General features: G+C 58.2%; 1 protein-coding gene across 1 annotated transcript in view; it reads left to right on the plus strand.

Moving 5' to 3' along the window:
* Nucleotides 1–12,574, plus strand: part of LOC119100089 (roundabout homolog 2) — a gene marked incomplete at its 3' end in the record, with an annotated part of 60,791 nt that extends 48,217 nt beyond the window's left edge. The window contains exons 3-14 of the mRNA XM_037223206.1: nucleotides 1,553–1,706; nucleotides 2,791–2,924; nucleotides 5,525–5,707; nucleotides 7,132–7,238; nucleotides 7,296–7,427; nucleotides 7,467–7,617; nucleotides 7,958–8,514; nucleotides 9,261–9,480; nucleotides 9,828–10,304; nucleotides 11,018–11,250; nucleotides 11,917–12,076; nucleotides 12,330–12,574. Coding sequence (XP_037079101.1) covers nucleotides 1,553–1,706; nucleotides 2,791–2,924; nucleotides 5,525–5,707; nucleotides 7,132–7,238; nucleotides 7,296–7,427; nucleotides 7,467–7,617; nucleotides 7,958–8,514; nucleotides 9,261–9,480; nucleotides 9,828–10,304; nucleotides 11,018–11,250; nucleotides 11,917–12,076; nucleotides 12,330–12,574 — 2,753 coding nt within the window. The remainder of the gene's footprint in view (nucleotides 1–1,552; nucleotides 1,707–2,790; nucleotides 2,925–5,524; nucleotides 5,708–7,131; nucleotides 7,239–7,295; nucleotides 7,428–7,466; nucleotides 7,618–7,957; nucleotides 8,515–9,260; nucleotides 9,481–9,827; nucleotides 10,305–11,017; nucleotides 11,251–11,916; nucleotides 12,077–12,329) is intronic.
* Between the last annotated feature and the right edge of the window lie 1,086 nt (nucleotides 12,575–13,660).

Below are 13,660 nucleotides of genomic sequence, written 5' to 3' on the forward strand. Positions count from 1 at the left end.
CTCGCACACCCTACTGATATATTCTCCGAATGCTCCGCACCCTTTGCTTATGATCTAGCATTCGCTGCCCCCTCTCGTCGCAGTTCTGTATTCATCACCGCAATTTTGTATTCATCTAAGCGAGCGCGGCGAGTCCTTGCTCTCGTCCTCCAAACATCTACTTCATCCACTTCGCAAGTTGTGGAGCGTCGGAGTTGACAACAAGTTTGTGTCGGTATACGAAAGCGGCGGTCTCTGGGGCCCCAGCTGAATGTCGTACGACGAAGAGCGTGGTCGTGGAGTCTGCTAGGCGATGCCGAGATGCTTGCTCCAGCCGCTCAAGAGATTCTATCTCGTCCATTGACTTTTTACACGATTTCAGGACCGCTGGCTTCTTTTTACGATAAACCCAACGCTTACCGATCACGAGCACAGCTTCAGAACGCCGAGTTTTCTTAATATGACAAATACTTTGTTGATAACCTAGTTTGGAGACTTCGATTCCGACCCAACTGACGTCATTTGCATGTTTCATCGCTAGGCGATGACGTATGTAAGTTGGTGGAGCTGCTCGTGTGAGAGGCACGCGACGTCGCACAGTCTCAGCAGATGAGTGCGTCGCAAAGCCCCAATGACACGTGTCAGCGATGACACGGTGGACAACAAACAATTGAAATGCAGACACTTGACAAACGGCCAAACATCTCCTTTCTATCCCCTTCGAGTTTTTCAGCCGTGTAGTGTAACGTATCATGCTGCCATGAATGATCGGAGCACGCCGTCGCTCCACTGTTCGCGCTGCCTAAGACGCCTGCCCCCTGGGGCGGGCCTGGCTGAAATGGGCGGTCGAGGCGGCCAGCCGCTGGGCAGCAGCGCAGGCGGCCGGGAGAGGCGGGAGGGGAGGCCTCTTGGACGACGCAGCCGTGGAGACGCAGCCGTGCGCCGTGGAGACCAGAGGCGCTGGACGCGGAAGTGGTCTGGGAGTGGTCAGAGGTGCCGTTGCACCGCGAGCAGTGACCGCGCCGTACTCAGTCACCTGGCTGCTGTGGAATTGGACAGTATGTATTTAGAGAGGGAGGGAGAGAGAGACGTATAAGCTGGGTGTCTGCGAGCGCGACCAGCGCTCATACGGGGTCAGCTCGGGCGTATCGCTATGAGCGGGTTCGTTGTGGTGAAATCAAGGCACCACAAAAGTACAGCAGATACTGCTTATTTACCGGGAACGTACACTGCGTGCTTAGTGTACCGGCATAGATACATTTCGTATGTTAATGATACGTTTCATCATGAGGCTCGACACGGCGCGGATTTGAAACCAGTCGCAAGCACACATTCTTCACAGAATAGACGCAATGAAGTGATGCAGTGCAGATGAAGAGTGCCAGATTCCCAAACTTCTGCACCGTTTTAGTGTTCGTTTGCTAGCGCTGTTAGTAACCGTGTTCCGCTGCCATTTCTCGACATGCAACCACATGTCTGTGCACTACAGCGGTGCGACGACCCTTGCACGGCCCGTACCATCCTGGAGCCACCCCTGCACATTGCTTACCCAGCTGCCTCTGCGCGCCGGCAGTGATGCTGGAAGAGTTCAAGACGATCCCGGTGGACACGGTGGCGGCGGTGGGTGACCAGGCCGTGCTGGAGTGCGCTCCGCCCAAGGGCGACCCGCCGCCGACCGTGCGGTGGCGCCTCAACGGCAGGACCGTCGACGTCTCCACGAGGAACAGGTCAGCCGCCGCGGTGGAGGCGGGGTGGACGTCTACATCAGGCATAGGTGGGGCTGATGTGCTGGTGGGATCAGCGTCGTGGCTTCTTGTGGCATATGACGTGTAACGCTGTTGAAGGGGATTCTGCTTCGGTGCTTGTTCGTGGGTTCTGTTGGCGTTCCTATGTGGATGTCTCATGCTGAACAAGATAGCTGTGATGAACCGCGCACGTCTAGAAACAAATGGGTACAGTGTGTCGACATTCATGGTGTGGAATATTATATATATATATATATATATATATATATATATATATATATATATATATATATATATACATATGACACATGTCTGATTGCGATAAGACTGCCATGCCATCTTAAACACGCGATTTAGCGGAAATTTAAAATGTTTTATTGACAAAAAAGGTGAAGAAACCGAGTTGGAACTGGACCCAGATTTCGACCGCCCGAAGTAAGAATTACACGAAACTGGCCTGTACTAACAAAGTATAAAAAGAACAATAATGCTCGCAAAAATCTGGACCGATAAGGGCAGACCAGCAGGTGCTATCGTGCGCAAACCATGGATCCGTACGTTTTCGGGCGTTCTGGGATTGGTACCGCACCTCAACCTTCACAGGAGAGTAAAAAATGAAACAAACCACGCGGTCTAAGCTGTTGTAACAGCCGAAATGTCGCGCATAAGTCTTAAAGCCCCCTCGAAATTTGGGTGCGCCAGTGAGAGCCCTGAGAACGGACAATATCCTCTGGAAGTGATGTCAAATGCAAGACACTGTGCCCTATACGGAGGCGGATTAAGTCATTCAAGCTACACATGTGTGTCATCTTGTTCACTATGACCAATATCCACCACAATTTTTTGCGTTTTTCAGCATCTCGATCACGATCACAGAAACTGCACCTAACTGTTAATCTATTGGTGCCCTCAACTAGAATTGCCGCTTCAGACCGGGTTACGAAAACTGTGAACGACTGGCTGACTGGTCTGTGTCTATTGCTCTTGGCTGCAGGGCCGTGGCAGGTTCCCCCCCCCCCCCCCCCGGTGAGCGGTGCCGTGACATGTGTCCGCCGGCGTACCGCAGGCTGCAGATCAAGCGCGAGGGGGACCTGGTGATCAACAGCGTCACCAAGTCGGACGCCGGCCGGTACACGTGTGAGGCGCACAACTACGCGGGCATGCACCGGCAGACGCCCCAGGCGACGCTCTCCGTGTACGGTGAGCACCGCGGCCGGCGCCGGGGTCAGCTGCCAGACCTGGCGCCAGTTCTCTCGAGAGGTGGCGCTCGCGGTGAGCGGGGGTGGTGAGCGCGTGCAGAAATCTCCGCGCGGAAAGGCTGCCCGCTCGCCGCGGTGTAAGCCGGGGTGTAGCTGTTAATGCGTTGTGCAAGAAATGTCATAGGTGTCTGCTGACATACAGTGTGTTGATGACCTCGTCAAACATCTCAAGTGCATCTGGCCAGAGCAGATGCCCCCGGAGGGCATCCCGCCGTAGTCCATCATAGACCACCGGAGGCCCGATGTTTAGTGATCTTGAAGAAGTGAAGTGGAGAAAGGTTGTTGGCCAAATGTTCTTTGTATCATTGTTGCTATGCGCAAGTGTCTCGTGGCTGGGAAAAAGCTCGGCCGTCATAGGTCATAGCTGCACTTGGTAAGTGACATTTTTCCCTGGTCCACACTACCCGGCCAGCATTCTTTGCTCGTACTCAGAAACATGTAAATAAGCTGATCAGTGCGACGTGTCCTCGGAAAATTGCAAACAGTGTCTTGCACGCTCTCGTTGCGTTATTGTTTGGTGTGATCGCGGTTGAAAACCCCGGGGGAAAACCTCGTCTGCAGGTCTGCGTCCTGATAAACCCCCTGTAAACCTCGAAAACCCAAAGCTGTGCATAGCGTGACAATGCAGCAGAGCTGCTCATCATAACTGGTTTTGTGCAGTTGCTATTCGATGAGGGATTTCGTGCACTAGGTGTGATTAAGTGACAACCACGAGAGATAAGTGTCAGCTTTCAGCTGAACATACGACATCATGAGCCATGCTGTATGGAAATAAACACCATCTTACTGCTCAGCTGCCACTGCTCGGCCGTGGGATACAAACGAGCGCGGCCTGTACTGGCGCTGTATTAACGAAACTCAAGGCTAGGTGTCATGTACCCACAAAGATCCGAGTCTTCGTGATGATGTTTATCCCCGACACCATGCCGGGACCATGTCAAAGCAGACCCCTCGCTTAGCATAAGGATATAAGGATTCATGACGCTCATTCCGACAATGGTCGGTCAGTTATGCCGGTGCCGCGAGACGACAGTGAGGACTTCATCAGTGTTTGGATGGCCAGCTGTTGTGTCTATATCTGCACTGTCGCCAACTAAATGAACGAAGAATATGGACACATCTGGTACGGCATAGTGCAAAGGTCAGATGCCAGCGGGTGATCACATGGACGTATACCCAATCATGATCCGTGCGGCAGGGTCATGACATGTCAACGCCAGCGGCCATATACGCTGCACCCTGCCAAGATGTGTCGGGTCGTGGGCGTCCGGAGCTAGCCGCATTCTCCCGCTGCCCCTATGCATCTCATTCTTCGATTCGATCAGCCACGTCGCATTTCGCGTCCAGCGAAATCGTTCCAATCGGTGTTTTTCCTTGGCGACGCCCGGAGCGCGGCTAAATCTTTTCGAGACAAGAAGAGAACGCCTGGACTGCCTCTGCGCTATCGCCGCACGACGGCTTCGGGATCCACGGATTGGGTCCCGGTTTTTATCGTTTCCATTTCCTAGCGGCAGGGCCTTTTATTACCCCAAGGCATTCACCATCCATCTTTCGCCAGAGAAATACTGCCAGCCCATTGGCGAGATGGATCGTTTTGGAAAAGGAGGCTTCTGGGACAACGAAACACTTGGCAGACCATGTCTTCACCGGAAAATGTCGGCATGCGGCGGGCACGGATGTCATTCGCTCACACTGTGGACGATTGCAAGATATGTGGAAAGCTTCGAACCGGGCTTTGGCATCCTTTGCATCGACCGGTTACTGGGCTTGAATCCGGTCTGGGCTTTTCCAAATCGGATATTGGGACGGCATCACCTTTTGAAGACGATACTGGTCAAAGAAGGGAAATAAGCGGTATATGATAGAAAATAAAAGACAATAAAGAACTCAAAAATAGTTCAGAACAGGAAGGCAGAGTCTGACCGTTGCCGACATATCCATTCACACCGTGTACGTTACATCACCTGCTACGACAAACGCGCCTGGCTTGGCCACGCAGTATTAAACTTATCCTCAGCACCGTACAGCACCCAAGACCACTTCCGCCTCACAGGCTACGACCAGCTACGTCATATGGTCAGCTTGTAATCCATGACATATAGGGGAGTGCTTACGCTGATATGCGTACGAGCATCCAGTAGTATTGCACGATACGGTACTCGCGTGGCCCACGTCTGTCTGATCGCGTTCAGTTTACAGCGAGCCGTCATCATTTCATGAACTTTAAGTCAGTGACACTCGTTTACTGAACACTCGCCCCGGCCCCAGCCAAGCTCCGCGCTCAGATCGATTACCACGATCAATGGTTGTTAAGCAGGTAGCTGTGGATGGTGTGTCACTTGATACCGTTGTGCCGATTTTCCACCTGGCGATCTGACATGATGAGACCTTTCCTGACCTCTGGGACCTGATCCCTTTTACAGTCCGCCCACACGCGTTGCACGTGCCTGGCGGGAGCGACGGCGCTCACGCAGCGGGCGGCTGACCTGATCTGACCCTGCTGACCTGCCCTGCGCTGAGTCGACCTGCCCTCTGTTCCAGTGCGTCCGTTCATGGAGCAGGCGCCGGCGGACGCCACTGTGCTGGCCGGCCAGTCTGTGGACCTGGCGTGTCGAGTAGCCGGCGACCCGCCGCCCTCCGTGTACTGGCGCCGCCAGAACGGCCGCATGCCCGCCAGCAGGATCAACGTGGCTTGCGAGGACAAGAACAGGGCTGCCGCATCGAGTCAGGTGGCGGGAGCGGCCGCAGGACGACGGGATCTAGCGTCGGCGAGGAGGCCGAACAAACCCGGCGTGGGGCAGCGTCACCGCCTCGGCCGCCGTCACCGTCCACTGTGAGTCCCCGCTGCAGGCTGTCCTGGAGTCAACCGTGATTCCACTCTGCGGGCTGTCCTGGAGTCCACTGTGAGTCCACTTTGCAGGCTGCCCTGGAGTCCACTGTGAGTTCACTCTGCAGGCTGTCCTGGAGTTCACCGTGGGTCCACACCGAAGATTTCTGAGCGTCCTCTGTCCATACGGATATGTAATCACTGGTCCAGAATTTGTTGTCCAGAGTTTTGTTGTCTATTATTCCTTCTGCTGTTTAGTTTTTTTGCGGCAGTTGGCGCGATAAATTGCGACGCCAAGTGACCTGGGATGTTGAACGATGCGTTGAACACACCAAACATTGGTTGAACGAGAGTCTGGAGTCGGCGGGGAATCCAGGCGAGTGCGATACACGAAGTTTTTGTACTAGTACATGATAGATCTACGCACCTGGTGCATACATGTGGAGTCCATACAGCCGGCACATACATATGGAGCCCATACGGGCGCAGCGCACGGCACGGAACGCCATGTTGGTAGGATGAAGGCATGTGTGCTGAGCAAGACGTGTGGCTTGGACGCCCTGGCACGCTCGCGCGGATTAGCCGGGTTTTGCATACGCTTTTAGCTGGAACCCGCGGGCAGGGAATCACGCGGTGTATGATTTACGGCTCCCAGGTACGCGTTTGCGCCGGGAACGTTCATCAGGCTTTGCGTGCAAGCGCGATGCCACCACTAGCCTCTAATTGAAGTATAAAGCGTGCACAATGCGCATCCACCGTGAAGAATGGGTGCTTCGCTGCCAACGCAGGGCAATGTGAGTGGTTTGTATAATAGGAGCAGCGATTATAGGGTTATAGATTAAGCCGATGAATAGAAGCACTTCATAAGACGGATTGGTCGATGCCGGCGAACAAAAGCGGCGTGTCAAGCGAGATGGGGTGAAATATAACGACCATGGAAATCGGATGGGTCCGTGTGCCGTAGCAGTTTGTCATATTGGCAGAGTCTCATTGTTCGGCAAGAAATCAATGCACAATAATGTCATGCACTATTTATTGCAGTTGAGACTGTATGGGTATGTTTGTACTCCAACTAAATGTGATGGAACATGATTTTGCTTTGATTGACCTAGGCTTGAGAAATGAAGCGAAGATTATCGCCTTGGAGATGTTTACGAAGACTGTGACCTAAGAATCTCTTATGTGTTCACCTGTTCTGGACGACGCTTCTTCCGCCGAACGTTTCCTACGTCGGCGACTTCGCGCCATCCCGCGGAGCGTCTGGTGAGACCCCCCGCCCAGACACCCCCTCGCCGCCCTGCTGACCTCGCCCCGTCCCCAGCGCCGCCGTCGTTCGAGCGTCCTCCAAGGGACCGGCGCGCGGCGCTCGGCGCCAGCGTTACCCTGGAGTGCGGCGTCGCCGGCCACCCGCCGCCCATCGTCTTCTGGGCGCGCGCCGGCGCCGACCACGCCATCTTCGCCGGCGGCGCGCGCGGCCGCTTCCAGGTGGGCGCCGACGGCAGTCTGCGCATCGAAGCGGCGCGCCGCGCCGACCGCGGCTTCTACGCGTGCACGGCGCTGAACGTGGTGGGCTCGGAGGTGGCACGCGCCCACCTCGAGGTGGCCGAGGCGGGCCGCGTGCGGCCGCCGCCCGTGCTGGCCGTGCTGCCCGGGAACCAGACGCTGCCGCTGAAGTCGCTGGCGCTGCTGCCGTGCCGGCCGGCGGACGGCGCGGGGGCGAGCGTCAGCTGGGAGAAGGACGGCCAGCCGATCAGGCCGGACGACCCGCGCACGCCGGTCGATGAGCACGGCTCGCTGAAGGTGGACGGTGAGTGGCGCGCGCGCGGAGGGGCAGTGACGGGGGACAGTACAGGTGCCAGGCTAGATGGCAGTCGAAGAGGAATGGATGGATGAATGTAATCAAGCTAAGCCGTATGGAATAGAAGTGCGATGCTTTAAGTTAAAACAAATATCAAAATATACAATCTTACAAAGACAAAATGGTTGACAAAAATCACGCGCCAAAAACGGCGTTGGAGCAGTACGTAAGTGCTCCATAATGGGGTCAAAGCGAGCACTGCATGCGCCCTAGAGGCGGAGGAGGAGGAGGCGCCTTCGCTACATTCCAAGCACCAGACTAACGTCACTCCCCATCGCGTGCGTTACAGACCTCCAGCTCTCGGACAGCGGCCGGTACCAGTGCACGGCGCGATCGTCGGCCGGCTCCACGTCCGCCACGGCCACGCTGACAGTGGCCAACCCGACCAACCCCAACATTCAGTTCCGGCGGCTGGCCGAGCCGGCCACGTACCCCTCGGCGCCGCAGCGGGCGCGCGCCACCGGCCGCAACGAGACGGCGGTGACGCTGGCCTGGCGGCCCGGCCAGCAGATGGGCGGCTCGGCGCTGCGGGGCTACACGGTCGAGTACTACAGTCCGGACACGGGGCGCGGCTGGGTGACGGCGGCGCGCCACGTGGCTGCGGAGGCCGCCACCGTCGCCGGCCTGCGCGCCGACACGACGTACGTGTTCGGCGTGAGGGCCGAGAACGGCCAGGGCCTGTCGCCGCTGTCGGAGCTCACGGCGCCGGTGCACACGCTGGCGGCGCCGCCGGAGGGCGCGGCCGGCCGTCGTCTGGCGGAGGCCGCCCGCAGGCTGGAGAGCTTCACTGTCCAGCTGAAGACAGCGCGCGCCGTTTCGGCCACCGCCGTCAAGCTCGGCTGGAAGGTAGGGGCGACGTGGTTCGTCGTGGGGATGGTAAAGGCAGCGGGACATCTACGGAAACGTGCTAGCGAGGGAGAGAAAGAGAGAGAGAGAGAGAGAGAGAGAGAGAGAGAGAGAGGAGAGAGAGAGGAGAGAGAGAGAGAGAGAGAGAGAGAGAGAGAGAGAGAGAGAGAGAGAGAGAGAGAGAGAGAGAGAGAGAGAGAGAGAGAGAGAGAGAGAGAGAGAGAGCGAGAGAGAGAGAGAGAGAGAGAGAGAGGAGAGAGAGAGAGAGATAGAGAGAGATGAGAGAGAGAGAGAGAGAGAGAGAGAGATAGAGAGAGAGAGAGAGAGAGCAGGAGAGAGAGAGAGAGAGAGAGAGAGAGAGAGAGTGTGTTATTGTGACGTTGGACCCAGGAGTATTGTATGCGTGTAGCCGGTGCGGGTTTTATTGTCAACAAGAAGGCCTTAGTGCCTGAATTTGAATTCAGTCCCGAGGGCAACTCTGAAGAATGCTGGAGGGCGGCGTCACTTGCGAGAAACCTTTGTCTGCATTGTGACGGCATTAGCGCTAAACGGTGATGCATTGCACATGACAGACGAGGATTACTTGTCATGATAAACGATGACGGCCCGGTTAACGAGATAAACGGGGGACCTGATTTATGAGACCACCTCCCGCTTTCCTGCAACGCTTTCGCAACGAACGAAAAAACCTCTTCTGCACCACGAACTAAACCTGACCAGAAGCCCACTACGTCCTCGCGTTTCAGATTCTGACGAACGCGGACTGGGTGGAAGGCCTTCTGATCCGGTACCGTGACGTGACGTCAGAAACATTCAGCACCCTGAGCATCCACAACTCGGGTAACAGCGCGTACATCGTGGCGGACCTCGACAAGTACGCCACCTACCAGTTCTTCCTGGTGCCATTCTTCCATTCGGTGCACGGCCGGCCTTCCAACGTGCAGGTGGCCCGCACCCGTCAGGACGGTGGGTAATCGATCGACAGTGGGTGCAGCGCCCTCGCCGTCGTTTCTGTTGTTCAGGTGGCAGGTGTCTGCGCTACGTGTGGTACGAATTCAAGATGCTGTGTCGTTGGAGAGTGATCCTCCTAAGCCGTACTTGGTGTTTTTGATGTGCACAAAGTGTGCTTAGTTTGCTGGTATGGATAATACGGATCACGCACACTGCTGATACGAGCCCCTGGATCGCTAAGCAGTCACAAATTAGCGTAAGCTCACAGCGACAAGCCCTTCGCTTCAAACGTGCATTGCATTGCAAGTCGTGATTAGCGAGCGTTAGGACGGCGTTGACCAGCAGCGGCGACCTTCCGGCAGTGCCGAGTGGTCCTCCGCTGAACCTGGACGTGCGGCTACTCAACTCCACCGCGGCCGTCGTCTCGTGGCTGCCGCCGGCCGAGCGCGAGCGTAATGGCGTCACCACCGGCTACCGGCTGCAGCTGAGCCAGAAGGAGGCCAGCTTCCGCTTCAACGTGACCGTCAACGCCAGCACGACGCAGGTGATCCTGAAGAACCTGACGGCCGGCGCCGGCTTCCTGATCCAGACGGCTGCCGTGAACCGCGTCGGCACGGGGCCGCTGTCGCCGCCGGTGGCGTTCCGCATGGCGGCCGACACCAGCGCCCCTGGCGGCGGCGCGCCGGACTCGCGCCAGGTGTCGGCGTCGGGCAGCGTCGTCGGCGAGGCGTGGTTCATCGCCACCATCGGCTCGGCCGTGCTGCTGCTGCTCGGCGTGTTCGTCGCCGTCGTCTGCTGGCGCCGGCGGCGGGAGAAGAAAGCGCTCGGAAATCTCACCGGTAGGTGGAGCGGCGGAGATCGACGGCGCCGGCGGTGGGGAGAGTGGTGCTTGGATCATCAGGGGACCATTGACGTGCCAGGGTTCACTGGGGGCCGTAACCGCACCTGACACTCCGACGTGTCCCTGAGGAAAAAATCTGGCCGGTCTAACCCCTCGAACTGATTCGTCCGTTGTTGCATGACACAGTAGCTGCTCGTCATCCAACAAATGATGGATATGACCAATGATGATACCAGGGATACCAAAGCATTCGCAAAACTGAATGGGCCAAATGCCTTATGAATTTAGTTGAGTCCAAGTATCACCTTACGGCTTATGTTGAGCTCGTCAGGGGGGACGTGTCCCTGTGTGTGGAAATGACGGCCAATAGCGGGCATGACAAGCGTCCGTATTTAAAGTTTTCGGACTTGCGTGCCCCCCCCCCCCCCTCCCCGCTTCGTGCGACACCTCCGTCACCCGAAGCCTTCTCACTGTGTCTCTCTGCAATATGTGATCTTACCAGCACCTCTGTCCCAACGCCGTCAAGTTTTCCCTTTGACCCCCACACTGATCGTTACCGGCAGCCGCTTGAATGCGACTCTTGACTTGTGTCCGCTGACCAGTAGTTTGCAGCCGCTGACATGTCACCAGCCAACAGCTGTCACGTGCCACCAGCCAGCCGCTCACATGTCACCAGCCAGCAGCGCTCTGACCGGCATGCGTGGCCGACAGTGCCGTCGGGCAAGCCGGACGACATCTCGCTGCTGCCGCTGCACACGGAGCGGGGCCCGCTGTGGATCGACCCGGCGTTCGAGCGCGGCTGGCGCGGCGAGTTCCAGAAGGAGCCGGAGGCCAAGCTGCTCAACTGCGACGTGGCCGCCATGGCGCCGGCCGAGTACGCCGAGCTCGACCAGCGCGGCCTGTGCAGCTTCTACGGCGTCGGCGGCGGCCACCGCGACGATCAGGTGAGCCGTGGCGGGCTGTGGTGGTGCTGTCGGTGCCTGTCGCGCCTGCCACCTGCCTTACCACCTGACTGAGCGGCCGCCGGTGGCGACCACCTCTAGCTGCGTGACCCACCGTTCACGCGCGCACACAGCTTTACCTGTCTCACCCTGGAGCGCGCAGGCGCTCCGCGGACCCGCGCGCGCTCAGTTTGCCAGAACTGTCACCGATTTTTGACCCACGCTTTCGGTCACAGTATGCGTGCCTTTGTCACCTTTGTCACCTTTGTCACCTTTGTCACCTTTGTGCCGACCGGTGTCTGCCGCGTTCACTGCCACTCCGATCAATGTCTCACCCGGCAAACGCCACGTGCCCCGCCACCCACCACCACACGCTACAGTCACCACCACTCCCTCGGCGTCCAGAGCAAAGCTGCCTTGGTGCAGCTCAACGGAAATTATAAAAAAAACGCAAGATAGATGGCAGAACGATAGAGGCGTAGCCTAGCTGTCTTTGATCACAGTTGATATAATGTTCAGCCTAATGTGACTATTCATTTTGTCAGAGCATACCGTCTCCTCACTTGTCATTGCGTGCCATCCCTCACGCGGCGAGTTTTGCTGGTTTTATGCCGCACGTTTCCACTGCTCGAGTGGCCCGCACATCAACATTGCGCCCCCGGTCGGCAGGCGGACCCGGCGCCGTACGCCACAACCATGCTGGTGAGCGGTGCGTGCCGCCACCCGCGGGGTCGTCCGTGCGGCCCGGATGACGCTGGGCCCCGGCGCTCCGGCTCCGAGGGAGGCCCGGCGTACGGCGGCTCCAGCTCCGGCGGCAGCTACAGCAGAGGTGAGCAGCAGATGGGACTGAGGAGGCGGCCGGCGGCACGGAAGGATTATCACCTGGCTGGGTGATAATCCTTCCGTGGTGCTGCCTTGGTGCAGGCTGGGTTAAGGGTTGCCTAGCGGTTTGGTAGATAACGAGGAATTACGTACCAAGCACACGTGGCATAAAGACATAATCTTACGTACCGTGTGGTCAAAAAGCAGCGTCGGCGCCGTGCACAGGGCATCGTCACCAAAACCGTACCGTTATCCCACAGGCCCTCGGACGCCTGGCTACGACAACCACCCGAACCTGCAGTATCTGGCGGACGGCCAGGAGCCGCCTGACTTCAACGAGTTCGTGCCGCCGCCGCCACAGTGCCCGCCGCCCGACCTGACCTCGACCTCGCTCCGCTCCGCGCACTTCGCGCACATGCCGGCCACCGGTTCGGCAGCGTCGGTGCGTGGACTCGGGTCGCCGCGCGCGCAGCGCCGCCCCACGGCTGGCTCGGGAACTGGCAGTTCGCGGTCGGGCCGCTCGGGCGGCCGCCAGCCGCTGTACAGCGTGAGCGGCGAGCCGCGCGGCGCCCGGTCGCCGGAGGAGGCCTCCTACGAGTACGAGGCGGCGCTGGCCGAGCGACGGCGCGGCCGGGCCGCCGAGCCGCGCCTCCAGCTGCAGGAGCGGACGGGCGCGCCGCACCTGCAGCTGTACGGCGCCCCGGACGAGTCCGAGTTCTCCGACCGCGGCCCCAGTCCCGAGTCGTCCGTCAACGGCGAAGCCGGCGGCAGCTGGGAGCCGACCAGCTGCGACGAGGAGACCGACGACGCCAGCGCCGCCGCCGGCGAGGCCGAGAACTTCAGCGAGTCGGTTCTGCGGGCGGCGCGGCAGGCGGGCATCACTGTGAACGGGGTGCGCCCGACGGCGGGGCGCCGGTACCGGCCGGGCCGGCCGACCGAGGGCGGCGGCAGTCTACACGCGAGGCCGGCGCGCGCGCACAGAAAGCGAGGCCACGCGACGGCCAGTACACTGGACCGGCCGGCCGGCGCAGGTACGCGGCGGTCTAGAATAATAGACGGCCGGGGTACGGAGACCGCTTGAGGAGGTGCACAGTCCTGGGCCATTAGCGCCGCACCTGCTCGCCACGTTAGCAGCATGTAACGCTGACCTGTGCGGGCTGTCTGCTGTGATTTTACCTTCCATGGTGATTTGAGAAAGCTACGAGATGAGATGTGGACAGTATCCTGCCCAGCATGAGCCAAGGGTCTTCTAAATGCTGTCAAAATAAATACTTGTTTTTGGTGCCATTTGTGGCGCCCCATTGTCTGGCAAATCTTATGAATCCGATCAAAAGTATAAATCAGTTTGGAATATCATCCTTTTAAGCAGTGAATCAGATGCCTGATCTTTTCCCAGGTGCAGGACCTGACCAGTATCCAACAAACAACTTCAACCAGAGGAATTACCGAATAGCGGAGGAGGGCCTCAGCGAAGAGTGCGGGCCGCTTCTCATGAACGGCGCCTCGTGAACGACCGCAGCTGTCCACCTGGCTGTCTAGATCTGCGCTTCTGACAGCCTTCGGCGGCGATCACCCGCTCCCGTTCTCTCCC

Source organism: Pollicipes pollicipes, unplaced genomic scaffold (genome assembly GCF_011947565.3).
Source record: "Pollicipes pollicipes isolate AB1234 unplaced genomic scaffold, Ppol_2.1 Scaffold_2555;HRSCAF=2994_pilon_pilon_pilon, whole genome shotgun sequence".
Classification (NCBI taxonomy): domain Eukaryota; kingdom Metazoa; phylum Arthropoda; class Thecostraca; order Pollicipedomorpha; family Pollicipedidae; genus Pollicipes; species Pollicipes pollicipes.